General features: G+C 41.9%; 2 protein-coding genes across 31 annotated transcripts in view; both read right to left on the bottom strand.

Moving 5' to 3' along the window:
* Positions 1-18,296, bottom strand: part of LOC106569344 (obscurin) — an 86,911-nt gene that overhangs the window by 57,226 nt on the left and 11,389 nt on the right. For 27 of the 30 annotated variants that reach the window (XM_045694207.1, XM_045694208.1, XM_014140604.2 and 24 more), the window contains exons 8-24: positions 17,820-17,988; positions 16,781-17,053; positions 16,274-16,552; positions 15,521-15,799; positions 14,274-14,549; positions 12,831-13,106; positions 12,186-12,461; positions 11,572-11,847; positions 11,214-11,486; positions 10,834-11,100; positions 7,762-8,031; positions 7,274-7,543; positions 6,299-6,568; positions 6,075-6,187; positions 5,773-5,926; positions 5,315-5,476; positions 5,011-5,115 (exon numbers count right to left, since the gene is read on the bottom strand). In XM_045694207.1, the coding sequence (XP_045550163.1) occupies positions 5,011-5,115; positions 5,315-5,476; positions 5,773-5,926; positions 6,075-6,187; positions 6,299-6,568; positions 7,274-7,543; positions 7,762-8,031; positions 10,834-11,100; positions 11,214-11,486; positions 11,572-11,847; positions 12,186-12,461; positions 12,831-13,106; positions 14,274-14,549; positions 15,521-15,799; positions 16,274-16,552; positions 16,781-17,053; positions 17,820-17,988 (3,988 nt within the window). The remainder of the gene's footprint in view (positions 1-5,010; positions 5,116-5,314; positions 5,477-5,772; positions 5,927-6,074; positions 6,188-6,298; positions 6,569-7,273; positions 7,544-7,761; positions 8,032-10,833; positions 11,101-11,213; positions 11,487-11,571; positions 11,848-12,185; positions 12,462-12,830; positions 13,107-14,273; positions 14,550-15,520; positions 15,800-16,273; positions 16,553-16,780; positions 17,054-17,819; positions 17,989-18,296) is intronic. The other 3 variants (XM_014140615.2, XM_014140618.2, XM_014140623.2) reach the window with 3 other exon arrangements.
* LOC106569345 (obscurin-like) lies at positions 147-1,838 on the bottom strand. Its single transcript, XM_045694214.1, has 2 exons — positions 617-1,838; positions 147-482 (listed from the first exon to the last, which is right to left on the bottom strand). Exons 1-2 carry the CDS (start codon positions 837-839, stop codon positions 193-195), a joined length of 513 nt encoding a protein of 170 aa, XP_045550170.1. The 5' UTR covers positions 840-1,838; the 3' UTR covers positions 147-192.

Genomic DNA, 18,296 nt, shown 5'->3' with positions numbered 1-18,296 from the left:
ATCAGTGTTCTCCCATGATAGAATACACTGAAAGCTACATGTCTCTCCCTCCATCGCCTCCACAGACTTCAACTGCTTGGTGATACCTGTGCTCAGGTCTACGTAAAGGGTGGGGAGAGGATTTTTGTTTCAAGGACATGATGACAAAATTGCTGTAGAGGCTTCAGCGCACTATACTCATTTGTTCGCAAATTATGCTGTGTCGTCAAACACACCTCTCACAGTGACCTTTGACTTGGAAAGCTCAGTTCCCAGGTCACATCTGTAATCCCCTGTGTCTTCCTTGGTAACTGCTTTGACGATCAGACCCAGGGACTTGCCTGTGTGCAGTACCTCATACTTAGGCCCAGCGGTCAGGACCGTACCATCTTTCCTCCAGGTGGGGGAGACCCTGGGCTTAGATGCCTCACACGTCAGGGTGATCATACCTTTCACTTCTCCCACCACGTCATCCAGAGACTTGAGGAACACTGCACACTTCTCTGGAGGAATCCAAATGGAGAGCAAGACTTAACCCCACAACCACCAGTCAAAGACGTTTAACATATTCTTTAGTCCCACTTCTACACTACAGTATTTTGAATGACTAGGTCATGACTAGGTCATGAGTCCTTACCTTTGACCTTTAGGGTCACAGCCTCCTTGACCTCCCTGACCTTGAAGGTGATGGTGCTGCCATCCTCAGGTGCCGGGTTCTTGAGTGTGAGCGTGTGCATTTTGCCCACCTGAGTGATGGTGTTGACTTCGTTGGAGAAGAGTACTTTGTAAATTGAGCAGCCAATGCACCTCCTTATCAGCGTAGTTGAGCTCACAGGTGAACACTGCATCACTGTCCTCATCCACCTCAGTGTCCACCAGTTGCTTGGTTATCTCCACTTTCCGAACTGTGATAAACCACAGCACACATCATCATTGTACCATGGATTTGGATTAAGTTAAGAGGATGGAATCTCATTTGAACCATCATTGCTCAGCAAAGCAAATAGCATTGAAGTCAAATCAACACCAAAAAGCAATACAAAACATACACTCTACAGTGAGAGTGGCTTTGGTCTCGGCAGCAGTCGACTGACAGCGGTACTCCCCAGTGTCTTCCTCAGTCAGCTTCTGTATGGTCAGCTTAGCCCGCACAGCGTCCTGTTTCAGACTGTACTTGTCTGATGTCGCCAGGAGGGTTTGGCCTTTGAACCAGCTCACCTCTTTGGGTGCGGTGGAGAACTTGGAGCTCAGCGTGGCTGAGCCCTTCTCTTTGGCTGTCACATCCTTAATGGGCTCTACAACCTCAAGAGGGCGCTCTGTAGTCGAGACAAAAAGACATGCAAACTGCTCTGATCATAGGCAAGTCATGTAACATGCTCCTAACCCAGTTTTGGTTGTAATCTGGTTGTAATAACGTCATTTCAACCAGTTATATCCACTGGGAATATGGTTCTCTGTGTGAGGAGCCTCTGACCTTTGACAGTGAGCTGGGACACAGACTTGCTCTTGCCAGCACTGAACTGGACAGGTCCTGTCATGGAGGCCTTGGTCTTCTTGAAGGTGAGGCGGTGCATGGAGCCCTCCTTCTCCATCTCCAAGTCAGCGCTGTCTTGCATGGCCACACCATTCAGGGTCCACTTGGGGGGCTTGACTGAGTTGATGTTGATCTCCACCTCGAAGAAGGCGGCGAAGGGCTCGATCACTTCCATGGCACTTAGCTCCCGTACAATGCTGATGGCCTGCTCTAGTGGGACCATAGATACCGAGCGTATAGGTCAAACTTGAGAGAGAAGCACTCTTAATTACACTCTTTAGGGATATTATAAGAGTGCTATTTCCATTCATTCACTCACTGACTGGTAATCCTGTGTCCTGAAGTATTCATACATGCTAAAAGAGATTGAAAGTGTATTTTTATAAAGTCCCATCAACCTTTATAAAAATACACTTTAAAGAAAATTCCTAGAAGTTTACAATAGACGATGTCCTGATTTTCATCCCGTTACCTTCCACAACAAGTTTACAGGATGTCTTGTCGTCGATGGCGTTGCAGGTGTAATTATCCTCGTCGCCCGCGCCCATGTCATTGATGGTGAGTTTGCGGTATATACTCTTGCTGCTAATCTCGTGCTTCTTGCTGGGCTTGATCTCCTTCGTGTTTTTGACGACTTGACCTTGGCGCTTGCCCGAGACATTTGACATTCCAGGAACCCACGGTGTGTATGCATGGCTAACTTATCCCTGAGCTTCTTCACAAACAGGACAGGGAGCTCTACAGTAACAATAACAACCGTATCAATACAAGGAAGCCATACTAAGCAGTACCAGAGTAGCATATAAAAACTCTATCATACATCAAAGCTGTAAGCAGCACTAAAATAATACAGTCTACAAAGAAAAGAAAGTACTTGACGGGCCATGGCAATACCAAAGAAGCCTATAAGCCTATGCAGAAACCCTTTGTAAGCATATTTGATCTATTGACTGTACAGTTGCTTCCAGCATACACTACAAGACCAAAAGTTTGTGGACACCTGCTTATCAAACATCTCATTCCAAAATCATGGGCATTAATATGGAGTTGATCCCTCCTTTACTTCTATATCAGCCTTCACTCTTCTGGGAAGGCTTTCCACTAGATGTTGGAACATTGCTGAGAAGACTTGCTTCCTTTCAGCCACAAGAGCATTAGTGAGGTCGGGTACTGATGTTGGGCGATTAGGCCTGGCTCACAGTCTGCGTTCCAATTCATCCCAAAGGTGTTTGATGGGGTTAAGGTCAGGGCTCTGTGCAGGCCAGTCAAGTTCTTCCACGCCAATCTCAACAAACCATTTCTGTGTGGACCTCGCTTTGTGCACAGGGGCATTTTCATGCTGAAACAGGAAAGGGCCTTCCCCAAACTGTTGCCACAAAGTTGGAAGCACAGAATTGTCTAGAATGTCATCGTAAGATTTCCCTTCAATGAAACTAAGGGGCCTAGCCCGAACCATGAAAAACAGCCCCAGATCATTATTCCTCCTCCACCAAACTTTACAGTTGCCACTATGTGTTGGGGCAGGTAGCGTTCTCTTCGCATCCGCCAAACCCGGATTCCTCCATTGGACTGTCAGATGGTGAAGCGTAATTCAGGACCCCCGAGCGCTACAGCACCCGGGGGTCCTGTTCTGTGAGCTACCACATCGCGGCTGAGCCGTTGATGATCCCAGACGTTTCCACTTCACAATAACAGCACTTACAGTTGACTGGGGCAGCTCTAGCAAGGTAAACATTTGACGAACTGACTGGTTGGAAAGGTGGCATCCTATGACAGAGCCACGTTCAAAGTCACTGAGCTCTTCAGTAAGGCTTGGTTTAAATATACTTAAGTATCAAAAGTAAAAGTGTAAATCATTTCAAATTCCTTATATTAAGCAAACCAGATGGCACAATTTTCTTGTTTTTGTTTTCATTTACGGATAGTCAGGGGCACACTCCAACACAGACATCATTTATAAACAAAGCCTTTGTGTTTAGTGAGTCCACCAGTTCAGAGGACCATTTTCCTGTCCTGCTAAGCATTCAAAATGTAACTAGTAGTTCTGCGTGTCAGGGAAAATGTATGGAGTAAAAAGTAAATCATTTTATTTAGGAATGTAGTGAAGTAAAAGTAGTCAAAAATATAATTTAAAAAGTAAAGTACCGGTACCCCAAAAAACTACTTAAGTAGTAATTTCAAGTATTTTTACGTAAGTACGGTCGTGGCCAAAAGTTTTGAGAATGACACAAATATTAATTTTCACAGTCTGCTGCCTCAGTGTCTTTTGATATTTTTGTCAAATGTTACTATGGAATACTGAAGTATAATTACAAACATTTCATAAGTGCCAAAGGCTTTTATTGACAATTACATGAAGTTGATGCAAAGAGTCAATATTTGCATTGTTGATCCTTCTTTTTCAAGACCTCTGCAATCCACCCTGGCATGCTGTCAATTAACTTCTGGGCCACATCTTAACTGATGGCAGACCATTCTTGCATAATCAATGCTTGGAGTTTGTCAGAATTTGTGGGTTTTTGTTTGTCCACCCGCCTCTTGAGGATTGACCACAAGTTCTCAATGGGATTAAGGTCTGGGGAGTTTCCTGGCCATGGATCCAAAATATCGATGTTTTGTTCCCCGAGCCACTTAGTTATCACTTTTGCCTTATGGCTATGTGCTCCATCATGCTGGAAAAGGCATTGTTCGTCACCAAACTGTTCCTGGATGGTTGGGAGAAGTTGCTCTCGGAGGATGTGTTGGTACCATTCTTTATTCATGGCTGTGTTCTTAGGCAAAATTGTGAGTGAGCCCACTCCCTTGGCTGAGAAGCAACCCCACACATGAATGGTCTCAGGATGCTTTACTGTTGGCATGACACAGGACTGATGGTAGCGCTCACCTTGTCTTCTCCGGACAAGCTTTTTTCCGGATGCCCCAAACAATCGGAAAGGGGATTCATCAGAGAAAATGACTTTACCCCAGAGGGATCTCCATAAGCAACATGAGAGCAAGCTCCCGAGGGTGGTCAGGTCACCCTGGGATCTGGGTCCTGTGGTTCAGGTTTCCAGAGGATGTAAAATAACCGTATATCAAAAAAAGACTGCACCATGGATTTCCATGGAAACAACTCACAACCTCTACATATTCTTAGGGGTCATCTTGCCCTCTGGCCAGGGATACAAAACACCAACATTTCAGAATAAAAGAGGCAATATCCACAGACATCTGGCTGCTGAACCAAAATAAACCTCAGGACAATAACTCTGAGGACACAGAGGACAGACTAACTAGCTGACCGATTGACTGGATCAGATTTTAGTTATGGTTAGAGCACTGAAGTCACCATTGGTATGTTTAATAACTGTTAGTGAATTCTGTGAATTTGTTATGTATATTGTGATGAGCTGACCTGAACATCATTCATTTAACAAAGGTATTCTATCATATGACATATTGTGCCGTATATAGCATTCTATGGGGAATGCATGCTGGAAATAGGTTTGTTTCTTTACCTTTCACTGTCAGTTTGGCCGTTGAAGAGGCCTTTTCAGCTGTGAATTTAATCTCCGCCACGTCTTCTGGTGTCACCGACTTAATCAGCAGCACATAGATTTTACCTTTAATTGAAAGAGGGCAACTTATAAGAACAGTACAGAATGGTAAAACACAGAAATAGTAAATTAGACCTAATTAATCAATGATGGCTAATAATTCAAAAGCTGATGCATGAGTGTCTATTACTAAAATGTATGAGTGTCTATTACTAAAATATAACATATACTTGGAAAGAATTCTAAATGTGTGTATCCTCCTCACCCTCTTGTCTCATCTTGATGTTGTCACCGACTTTGAGTTTGGTGTCTCCTTTGAACCACTGGCAGGCCACTTCATCGTGAGAGATCTCACACAGGAATGACGCACTCTCCTTCTCCATCACCTCCACATCCTCCAACTTCTTCACTATCTTAATGTCTCGGGCTTTGGGGGAGAATCACAAGAGATCATAAAAAGAGACATCAGAGAGCCTTCAACACATCTAATGCTGAATGGAATAGGGGCATTCTTTTCCATTGATTCATAGCTATATATCTGGTAAGAAGGATGTCTATTATTTAAAATTGAGACATGCACTATTTTACCAACCTGTAAGTACATCTATCATTGACAAGCCTATTCAATCATCATTGGATTGTATTATACGATCATTATCTTTGGATTGCATAATATACCATGTATCATGTTGTATCATATGAATAACATGTAGGGACTCATACCATGTACAGTGAGTTTGGCTGATGTATTGTCGTCAGACGTTCGACAAACGTATGTGCCCTCATCCTCTTTGGAACATTTATGGATGAGGAGGCTACGTGTGCGACCCTGGGAGTGGATGCCAAAGTTCTTTCCTGGTTTTAGTTCCGTATCACCCTAGGAAACAGTGATATTTTAGTACAAATGATTACTTCACTTTGTATACACAATTATGCAAAGTAAATTGCTGACATTGAACACTTTCTCGTTTTGCATGACTGGATGTTCGAGTTCTATGATTAACCACAAGAATATGTTTTCTCACCTTGAACCACTTGACCTCAGCATTGGTTCTGGACACCTCACACTCAAGTGTTGCCTTCTCCTTCTCTGGAGCTTTGACATCCTTCATGGGCCTAGAGATCATGGCAGCAGGTTCTGTACGAGCCACAATGCAAAAAGGTACAGTATTTAAATAAGAGGTGCCACTTCAAATAACACTCAACTTGATGAATAGCTTAATGTTGGACAAACATTGAGATAACCTACCTGCAACAATGAGCTTGCCAGAAGACTTGACCCCTTCCGCTTGGAAGACAATCGTTCCTGCGTCCTCCATCTTGAGTTGGGACAGTGTAAGGGCATGCTTCTTTCCAAGGGCCGTGATGCGACAGTTGGACCCTGCCTTGAGCTTGGCTCCGCTCTTGGTCCAGGAACCCTCCACATCAGCTTGACTGAGCTCCACCTCTAGGGTCACTGTCTCCTTCTCATTGGCCTTGACCTCGGCCAGCAGGCCCTTCACCACCTCAATCTTCTGCACTGTGAAATACAGATAGAGGGAATGTTTAGGTGTGTTGGAATATGCTAAATGTTTAGGTTATACAGAATCATCACTAAGTGTCCTGTGCATCTATTTTCAGCACTGAAACTGTAGATATAAATAGTCTGGGGCTACCGAGTGGCGCAGCGGTCTAAGGCACTGCATCTCAGTGCTAGAGGCATCACTACAGACCCTGGTTCAATTCCAGGCTGTATCACAAACGGCCGTGATTGGGAGTCCCATAGGGTGGCGCACAATTGGCCCAGCATCGTCCGGGTTAGGGTTTGGCCGGGGTAGGCCGTCATTGTAAATAAGAATTTGTTCTTAACTGACTTGCCTAGTTAAAAAAGGTACAAAAATATATATATAAAAAAATAAACATCTGTGTGGAGATCAAATGTTCAAACTGCATGTCAGATTAGGAAATACTGTCTGTGCTTAACTAAGATCACTAGGGGCTATTTATACATAATCATAAAACTACAGCATCTGTAAATGGGACATACTCTTACTTGGGCGGTAGGTAGTCTAGTGCTTAAGAGTGTTGGGCCAGCAAACCGAAAGGTCGCTGGATCGAATCCCCGAGCTGACTAGGTGAAAATTCTGTCGATGTTCCTTTGAACAAGGTACTTAACCCTAATTTCTACTGTAAGTCACTCAGGATAAGAACGTCTGCTAAATGACTAAAATGTAAATGTACTTACCATCCACAGTGAGTTTGGCCTGGGTCTTGTCATCCAGAGTTTCACAGGAGTAGTAGCCGCGGTCAGCGGTAGTCACACTCTTGAAGACCAGGGTCTGCTTGGCCCCGTCCACCCTGATGTCCATGTTGTCTCCGGGCTGCAGCACCACGCTGTTCTTCATCCACCTGACCTCTTTAGAGGGTCTACTAAGCTCCACCTCCAGCTTCACTCCCTTCTGATCCTCTACCGTCGTCACGTTCTGCAGCTTCTTCTTGAACATCACCGGCTCCACTGTCAGGGTACAAAGAAAACACAGATATTACAACTCCTTCGTGATAACTGTAGCCCTTCTAAGCTAAAATGCTTAAAAGCCTTATACATTTTTGTAAACAATGGCTATAATTGTGTATCAGTCAATCAAAACAATCTGATGATAATACAGAACAGAACTATAGCTCAGATATTATATCATACAGTTAGTGTAAAAGCGAATAGAGGTTGGTTCTTACGTTGCACTTGGAGGGTGGCGCTGCAGGTTTTGCCCTCAGCTGCCATGCTGATCTCCCCAGCATCCTCCTGACTGACTGACGTGATGGTGAGGGAGTGGCTGGTGGCCCTGTGCTCAATCTTATACTTGGGCCCAGCTGTGATTGGCACGTTGTTGCGGAACCATTTTACTTTGACGTCTGCTGGGGTGACACTACACTTGAAGATGACATCTTTCCCCTCCACTGCAGCGATGCTGCTCAGCTTGGAAGTCAGATTCACCAGTCTGGGGGCTGAACAGTTCAGAATGGAAAAGATTATCTGGAGACACTTAATTAGACTCAGGCACACAGAAAATGAGTTAATATTAAAATACATGGGTTAATATCTAGAATGTTTGACGATATGTCTGTAACTATGTTGTTTTTGTCTGTAACTATGTTGTATATGTCTGTAACTATGTTGTATATGTCTGTAACTATGTTGTATATGTCTGTAACTATGTTGTATATGTCTGTAACTATGTTGTATATGTCTGTAACTATGTTGTATATGTCTGTAACTATGTTGTATATGTCTGTAACTATGTTGTTTTTGTCTGTAACTATGTTCTATATGTCTGTAACTATGTTGTTTTTGTCTGTAACTATGTTCTATATGTCTGTAACTATGTTGTTTTTGTCTGTAACTATGTTGTATATGTCTGTAACTATGTTGTATATGTCTGTAACTATGTTGTACAGGTCTGTAACTATGTTCTATATGTCTGTAACTATGTTGTATATGTCTGTAACTATGTTGTATATGTCTGTAACTATGTTGTATATGTCTGTAACTATGTTGCACAGGTCTGTAACTATGTTGTACAGGTCTGTAACTATGTTGCATTTGTCTAACTATGTTGTATAAGTCTGTAACTATGTTGTACAGGTCTGTAACTATGTTGTACAGGTCTGTAACTATGTTCTATATGTGTGTAACTATGTTGTATATGTCTGTAACTATGTTGTATATGTCTGTAACTATGTTGCACAGGTCTGTAACTATGTTGTACAGGTCTGTAACTATGTTGTATAAGTCTGTAACTATGTTGTACAGGTCTGTAACTATGTTCTATATGTCTGTAACTATGCTGTATATGTCTGTAATTATGTTGTATATGTCTGTAACTATGTTGCACAGGTCTGTAACTATGTTGTACAGGTCTGTAACTATGTTGTACAGGTCTGTAACTATGTTGTATTTGTCTGTAACTATGTTGTATATGTCTGTAACTATGTTGTACAGGTCTGTAACTATGTTCTATATGTCTGTAACTATGCTGTATATGTCTGTAACTATGTTGTATATGTCTGTAACTATGTTGTACAGGTCTGTAACTATGTTGTATAAGTCTGTAACTATGTTGTACAGGTCTGTAACTATGTTGTTTTTGTCTGTAACTATGTTGTATATGTCTGTAACTATGTTGTATAAGTCTGTAACTATGTTGTACAGGTCTGTAACTATGTTGTATTGGTCTGTAACTATGTTGTATATGTCTGTAACTATGTTGTATATGTCTGTAACTATGTTGTACAGGTCTGTAACTATGTTGCATTTGTCTAACTATGTTGTATAAGTCTGTAACTATGTTGTACAGGTCTGTAACTATGTTCTATATGTCTGTAACTATGCTGTATATGTCTGTAACTATGTTGTATATGTCTGTAACTATGTTGCACAGGTCTGTAACTATGTTGTACAGGTCTGTAACTATGTTGCATTTGTATAACTATGTTGTATAAGTCTGTAACTATGTTGTACAGGTCTGTAACTATGTTGTATATGTCTGTAACTATGTTGACTTGTCTTTAAGTATGTTGTATATGTCTGTAACTATGTTGCACAGGTCTGTAACTATGTTGCACAGGTCTGTAACTATGTTGCACAGGTCTGTAACTATGTTGTACAGGTCTGTAACTATGTTCTATATGTCTGTAATGATGTTGTATATGTCTGTAACTATGTTGAATATGTCTGTAACTATTTGTATAAGTCTGTAACTATATTGCATAAGTCTGTAAAAACGTTGTATTTGTCTGTAACTATGTTGTATATGTCTGTAACTATGTTGTACAGGTCTGTAACTATATTGTATAAGTCTGTAACTATATTGTGTCACGTCCTGACCAGTAAAAGAGGTTGTTTGTTATTGTAGTTTGGTCAGGGCGTGGCAGGGGGTGTTTGTTTAGAGTGTTTCGGGGTTTGTTGGGCTATGTTCTTATTTAAGAGGGGTGTTTGTTTAGAGTGTTTCGGGGTTTGTTGGGCTATGTTCTTGTTAGTTTATTTCTATGTTAGTTCTAGTATGTCTATTTCTATGTGGTGTTTATTGGGTTGACCTTCAATTGGAAGCAGCTGCTCCTCGTTGCTTCTAATTGAAGGTCCTATTTAAGAGGGGTGTTTTTTCTATGGGATTTGTGGGTAGTTGTTTCCTGTTCAGTGTTTGTTGCACCTGACAAGACTGTTTTCGTCGTTATTTTTGTTTGTGTGTTTTGTTTTGTTTCTTCAATAAAAGAGAATATGAGCATACCCATTCCCGCTGCATTTTGGTCCAATCCTTACGACGCCCGTGAATTATTGTATAAGTCTGTAACAATGTTGTATATGTCTGTAACTATGTTGTATATGTCTGTAACTATGTTGCACAGGTCTGTAACTATGTTGCACAGGTCTTTAATTATGTTGCACAGGTCTGTAACTATGCTGCAGAGGTCTGTAACTATGTTGCACAGGTCTGTAACTATGCTGTACACGTCTGTAACTATGTTGTACAGGTCTTTAACTATGTTGTACATGTCTGTAACTATGTTGCACAGGTCTGTAACTATGTTCTATATGTCTGTAACTATGTTCTATATGTCTGTAACTATGTTGAATATGTCTGTAACTATGTTGTATATGTCTGTAACTATGTTGCACAGGTCTGTAACTATGTTGTACAGGTCTTTAACTATGTTGTACAGGTCTTTAACTATGTTGTACATGTCTGTAACTATGTGCTGCAGTGGTGAGAGACCAAGCGTTAAATCTAATGAAAGTAAAGCCTTAGCTACCGTTGGTGGAGACCTTGGCAGAGGTCTTATCATCTTTGCATTCACAGATGTACTCTCCCTCATCCTCTTTGGTCATTCCTGTTACGGTAAGGACCCGCTTGGCACCGTCAGCGCTGACACAGAACCTGCCACCGGGTTTGACCTCACGACTGTTGTGGCGCCAGAGTACGTCCCCTGAGGCTTGGTTCAGTTCACAGGTCAGGTTCAGCGTAACACCCAGCTCTGTGGCTACAGGCTGCAACTGCACCACAAACTTCAGCGGTGTATCTGAGAGGAAACATGGACAGAACTTAATTTACTTCATTTTATATGCATGTTCTTATGTCAGTACTGACTGTACACGCCAATCAATTGTTCTGATGAATGAATTGCTAACTAACGTTTGACTTGAACTTTGAACTCAAGCTTGTCATCATCAGTGTGGCAAGAGTAGGTGCCACTGTCTTTGACTTCGGTGGACTTCACAATCAGGGTACGAGAATGTCCCTCTCTCTTCATCTCATATTTAGTGCCCTCCTTCAACTCTACTCCATCCCTGAACCACTTAACACTGGCACTCTCCGAAGTCAGCTCAGTGGTCAAAACAATCTTCTCACTTGCTTGAACACTGCATACATCCTTCACGGCAGACTTTTTAAACTTGGCAGAGGATTCTAGAGAAAAAAATAAAACTTGTTAGCGTAGTGATGATAGTACTGGGTATAACAAATACGGTTGAATGAGTCAATGCCATCATACCTGTCACCTGTATCTTATAGACCAGTTTCTCTGCTCCAACCTCACAGGTGTACTGTCCAGCATCCTTCTTCTCCACCTTCTCTATCACCAGCTGACGAGTCTTGCCCTTTGTCTCCATGGAGACTGTCTTACTGGAAGTCAGCAGCTTACCATCCTTGTACCATTTCACCTCCGTCTTGGTGTCAGATACCTCACAGCTCAGAGTGGTTTTCTGGGAGAGAGCAGCTTTCACCTCCTTCTTTACAGACTCCTTGTTGGTGAAAGCAGCTTGAATCTCTGAAGGAGAAATTATTACATGCCACAGTAGAATTAGAACCCCTTCATTCAGGGTTGAACACAAAACAAACAGGAAGCGCATCTCTACACTGGACAGACATGAGACTGGGAAGTGTTGAGCAAAACAATGGCTAGACTAGTAAGTCAATAACCAGCTATTCAAAAATAGTTTTAGACAAATATGCAACCAAGAGACAGACATCTAACAAAACAAAATGGGCAATACATTCAGAGGCCATCGGCTTGAGTATACAAAACAACATCTTGTTTGGGACCATTCAGCCTACAAAGCCTTAAGAGAAACATCAATAGACAGCCAGCTTTCATATCCTCCATACCTGTCACCTGTATCTTAAAGACCAGTTTCTCTGCTCCAACCTCACAGGTGTACTGTCCAGCATCCTTCTTCTCCACCTTCTCTATCACCAGCTGACGAGTCTTGCCCTTTGTCTCCATGGAGACTGTCTTACTGGAAGTCAGCAGCTTACCATCCTTGTACCATTTCACCTCCGTCTTGGTATCTGACACCTCACAGCTCAGAGTGGCTTTCTGGGAGAGAATAGCTCTCACCTCCTTCTGTACAGAGTCCTTATTGGTGAAGGCAGCCTGGACCTCTGAATGGGGATCATTGAAGGGCATGGTAAAACCAGAAACCCTTCATTCAGGGTCAAACAATCCCAACACCAAATCAGAAACCCTTTGTGTATCTTGCACATGACATACAAAAGGGAAATCAAGCGATATTGTCAGAGTAATTTAAAAAAATCTGCATTTCTAAAGCATTATGAGACAGACAAGAACATACAATTCAGACTTCCACACTAACAAAACAATCATAACAAACAACAGTATAACATCTCTTTCCTTGGGAGAACAAAATTGTAGACAATGTAAAACGCAGACACAGTACATTGACAACCATCCAGCCTCCAAAACCTTGAGAAAAACATCAATAGACAGCCAGCTTTGAAATCGTCCCATACCTGTCACCTGTATCTTAAAGGCCAGCTTCTCTGCGCCAAACTCACAGGTGTACTGTCCAGCATCCTTCTTCTCCACCTTCTCTATCACCAGCTGACGAGTCTTGCCCTTTGTCTCCATGGAGACTGTCTTACTGGAAGTCAGCAGCTTACCATCCTTGTACCATTTCACCTCCGTCTTGGTATCTGACACATCACAGCTCAGAGTGGCTTTCTGGGAGAGAATAGCTCTCACCTCCTTCTGTACAGAGTCCTTATTGGTGAAAGCGGCTTGAGTTTCTGAGGGAACAATTATGGAGGTGCATGATAGTACCAGAAACCTAACACTTAAGGTAAAAAATATCCCAACAACCAAACCAGATAACATATCTTACACACAACAGACATTAGGGGACATAAAGCAATACAAATGCTAGGTAAATCAATCAGGTGCATTTATAAAGTAGTAAGACACAGACCAAGACAATGCAACAAACAGGGAAACGGACAATTCAGACATTTGCAAAACAATCAAAAAAGACAACAATATAACATCTCTTTCCTTTAGGGAAAACATTTGTAGACAATGTAGAGAACATATACATTGACAACTATTCAGCCTCCAAAGCCTTCCGAGGAACAATAATAGAGCCAGCTGTATCTTAAAGACCAACTTCTCTGCTCCAGCCTCACAGGTGTACTCTCCAGCATCCTTTTTCTACACATTTTCTATCACAAGCTGACAAGCTTTGCCTATTGACAACATGTGGACTGTCTTAGTGGAAGTCAGTAGCTTGCCATCTTTGTACCATTTCACCTCTGTCTTGGTATCTAACAGCTCACAGCTCAGAGTGGCTTTCTGGGAGAGAGTAGCTTTCACTTATTGGAGAAAGCAGCCTTCATTTCTGAAGGAGGAACAATTGAGGGATATGATGGAAATGAGAAACCTCAATATCACATCAAAACAGGAACCATATCTCTAGACTGGACAAATACGGGAGGTATTGGACATAGAGCAGCCTTGCAAAGTAAACCATCTGAAATTCCAATGTGACATGGAGACGGACACACAGTCCAGAACAACAAACTGGGAAACAGAGCACTCAGATATCCCCATGAGAAACATCAGTGAATCGAGACAAAATATTCAAAGGACAATGCTGTGCGCAATCAAAACAACCAATTAAACCTATATGTTTGCAAGATAGAACTCACAAATGCTAAGGTAATATAACCAATTACACTTAGAAAATAACTAAATAGCTGTAAGTTAAAAAATAGAACTAAAAATGTAACTGTGTATGTCCCATAACATCTCCTCCGACATCAGAACATCTCTTACGATTATCTTTAAATAAGGAGAATACAATTTTAATTAATAGGACAGACAAACGGACAACCATTCAAGCAACCAAAACCTAAATCACATCACAGAGGGCATCTAACTAAAAAATAACTCCTGCATACCTGTCACCTGTATCTTAAAGACCAGTTTCTCTGCTCCAACCTCACAGGTGTACTGTCCAGCATCCTTCTTCTCCACCTTCTCTATCACCAGCTGACGAGTCTTGCCCTTTGTCTCCATGGAGACTGTCTTACTGGAAGTCAGCAGCTTACCATCCTTGTACCATTTCACCTCCGTCTTGGTGTCAGACACCTCACAGCTCAGAGTGGCTTTCTGGGAGAGAGCAGCTTTCACCTCCTTCTGTACAGAGTCCTTATTGGTGAAGGCAGCCTGGGCTTCTGTAAATCAACCATTAGCAGTTCAAATATAGAATGGGAACAGACACACAGCTGCAAAAGGGACAGAGACCAGTGAGACATCCCCATAAGCCACAAAGCAAAACAACCAGAGCCAAATCAAGCAAGGAAACAACCTTGAAGCCTCAAACATAGCCCCTTGTCTGATGGAATCAACTAATCCTAAGATCTCAACTTTATCATTATGACAAAAAACTAGGCATTGGTTTCTTACTGAGACAAAAGCTAAATGTAATTTAACAGTACACTTGCCAAAGCATCTGAGGGGAGAGCTAACTATTTCATAGTTATCTTCTCCTAAGATAAACATGTCCAATGTGTAGAGCAGGAAGCCAGTATGAGGGTTTGCAGTCAGGCTACAATGGAAGGCAGACGGTGTATAGGAGAAAAAAATATATGTAGAGTTCAAAAGGTACTGGCACTCAAAACCATGAAAAGGAATAACCCAAGGAGGCCGATGTTCAAAAATAATATACTTAATTTAATCCACGCTCAAAAGAATACAAAAATTACAAAGTTAATAAACAAAAACGGAGCATACGTTTCGGCCTGATCATCAGTAATGTACAAACAAATCAGGAAGACGTACTTAAGAAGACACACCTGCTGTGCGTAACAGGGGCAACAGGTGCAAGCAGATAGTTGATCAGATACTGGCGAATAAGGAGTGAATACATATTAGCAAGGAATATGTGGAAGAATAAAAAAAAAAATTGACAATTCAAATGTCACATATAATTGAAAAAAGACAACGAGCTGGGCTACATAACAATATCAGAAGCAATAGATATGAAATACTCCAGTAGGCTAAAGAGCTCAGAGTGCGGGGGGGGTGGGGTGGGGACTGCTGGTGCCTGTAACATGCAAGGTCCAATTCCTCATTAATGTGAAGAGCAGACAGACAACCGTTCAAGCAATCGGGCAGAAAGGAGACAAGACGATATCCTCCTTACCTGTCACCTGTATCTCATAGACCAGTTTCTCTGCTCCAACCTCACAGGTGTACTGTCCAGCATCCTTCTTCTCCACCTTCTCTATCACCAGCTGACGAGTCTTGCCCTTTGTCTCCATGGACACTGTCTTACTGGAAGTCAGCAGTTTGCCATCCTTGTACCATTTCACCTCCGTCTTGGTGTCAGATACCTCACAGCTCAGAGTGGCTTTCTGGGAGAGAATAGCTTTCACCTCCTTCTGTACAGAGTCCTTGTTGGTGAAGGCAGCCTGTTGGGCTTCTGAGGGAACAATCATGGAGGGGCATAGTAGGGGTCAAATAATGAAAACAGGAATAATTTTTGGACACTGGACAGACATGGGTAGCATTGACATACATAACAGTCATAGTCAACCAGCTACAGCACTAATATAGCAGAGACAGACACATCGCATCATTGAGGTGTCCTCAGAAGCCATGAAAGCAAAATCATCCAATGAAACAACTTTGAAGCCCATATCTACAAACAATATTTTATCTGATAACCCCACACATTTTTAAGTCTCAATTAGAACACATTGAAACTAACAAAACAACCATACATTTCTGACATAATGAGCAGAGCTGAAGAAATTCAAATGTTGTACATTGTTCAAACCATCTCCAAGGACTAAGGGGGAAAACGTTTCAAATTTGCAAGACTGGCACATGGACAACCACTCCAGCAACCTCGGTCAAAAGTAGACAATAGACAGTCAATCAATATTTGGCTTACCTGACACATGTATTTTAAAGACCAGCTTCTCTGCTCTAGCTTCACAGGTGTACTCTCCAGCATCCTTTTTCTCCATTTTGTCTATTACCAACAGACGACTCTTGCCCTTTGTCTCCATGGAGACTGTTTTACTTGCAATGATCTGTTTGCCATCCTTGTACCATTTCACCTCTGTCTTGGTATCTGACACCTCACAGCTCAGAGTGGCTTTCTGGGAGAGAGTAGCTCTCACTTCCTTCTGTACAGAGTCCTTATTGGTGAAGGCAGCCTGTTGAACTTCTGAGGGAACAGTCATGGAATGGCAGAGTAAAATCAGAAACCTTTCTTTTTGGGTTGAACACTAAAAACAGGAACAGTATTTGTATGGGCAGTCTGGGATTCTGAGGGGATACTAGTTTTTCTAGCTTAAACATTGAAAAAAAAATATATGACTAGGTTATTATACAAGCTGAATACAATGATATTGTTTGTCCGGTGTGCTCTACAGACATTCCCTCTCTCTCTTACCTTTTATCTTGACCTGGAATGTGACTTTGTCTTCCGCTGTCTCGCAGGAATAGTGTCCCTCGTCACTCTTCTTGGCGTTCTTGATGACCAGTCTCCTCTGTGTCCCTTTGGAGACAATGGTAGTTCTTTGGTCCTCAATGACCACTGTCTGATCCTTCCTCCACACCACCACCCCGCTGGCAGACGATACCTCACAGTTCAACTCAAGGTGCCCACTGAGGGCAGGTGCCACCCCCATGGGACCCCTGGGCTTGTTCAGGAATTTTGCTTCATCTGGAAGAGAAACATGGATGGATTTGTCATCAAGAACAAAAACATGATTTGTACGCTTTTTTAATTTATAGAGTTGTGGTAGAAATCTATTAATACCTTAAGGTTATAATTAAATGTTAACAAAGGCCCATGTGGAATTGAATATGACAAAAAAATATGCAATAACAGAATCATCTATGATGATTTATTCTCTTTACAAATATTTGATTATGCTTTTATAACCGAACAGCTACATTTCAAACACCATCATATGATAGGTGGGTATCTGCCTGTGCGTGGTTGGAGGATTGGGGACGGTACCAGTGACACATTGGACTTTATTACATGATGACAGAGAGCTCTTTCCCGTGCTCGATGGCTCACTACCACCTGGTGTTAGTTGTCCCAGTCTGTCGCTGTGTGCCACGTGGTGTGAGAGGGGCTTTCTGTAGGCAATGTAGGTTAGAGGTTGCACTTCATACGCCGTGTCAGTTTAAGATCTGGGGTCAGACTAACCTACTGGATTTCGAGTGTAAAAATATCGGTCATATGTAAAAAATAAAATAAAATAAAAAACGGGTTTTCAGTGAAGCTGTACAAAATGTAGCTATTTCTGTTATTGTATTACAATTATATGGGAATCTGAGGGATCAGGTTTCCACTTTCCACCAGGTGTCAACAAGTTATTAATATGTTGTAGACATTGGAGTGGTTTCTTATTTCTAGCATGATAGATTACTACAGGAGTTGAGTCTTTATTCTTGATATTTCGGCTGTCCTGTTGTACCTTTTAGAGAAAGCTTCAGGGACATTCTGTCTTCGTTTAGGACACACTCATAGATTCCCGTGTCCTCTTCAGTGACATTGTGTACCATCAGGATCCTCTTGTGGTCAGTGGTTATGCACTCATACTTCTTGCCCATCTTCAGCTCCCGTCCATTCTTCATCCAGACCACCTAGAGTTAGAGGAAACATTGAAATGCACAATCCTCATAAGAGACAGCATTACACAGTGATTTACACAGTGAATTGAATCTGAACAATTCAAAAGAGAAAGTCTTAAGTATTTTTGTATTTATAACACTACGCCTAACCCTAACAGACCAATAAAGTATTAATTTGTTCATTAATGAATTCAGTCATCTGGACTTCTATATAATATGTGCCATTAGATAATATATGCCATTTAGCAAATGCTTTTATCCAAAGTGATTTACAGTCGTGCATACATTTTATGCATGGCTGGTCCCGGGATTCAAATCCA

The sequence above is a fragment of the Salmo salar genome, chromosome ssa14 (assembly GCF_905237065.1).
Source record: "Salmo salar chromosome ssa14, Ssal_v3.1, whole genome shotgun sequence".
Lineage (NCBI taxonomy): Eukaryota > Metazoa > Chordata > Actinopteri > Salmoniformes > Salmonidae > Salmo > Salmo salar.
This window is presented reverse-complemented; position numbering and strand designations above follow the sequence as displayed.

Coding starts and splice junctions, on each gene's coding strand:
- LOC106569345 (XM_045694214.1), bottom strand. CDS start 839: ATGAGGACAGTGATGCAGTGTTCACCTGTGAGCTCAACTACGCTGATA. Junction 483..616: donor TGTGACCCTAAAGGTCAAAG/GTAAGGACTCAT, acceptor GGATTCCTCCAG/AGAAGTGTGCAGTGTTCCTC.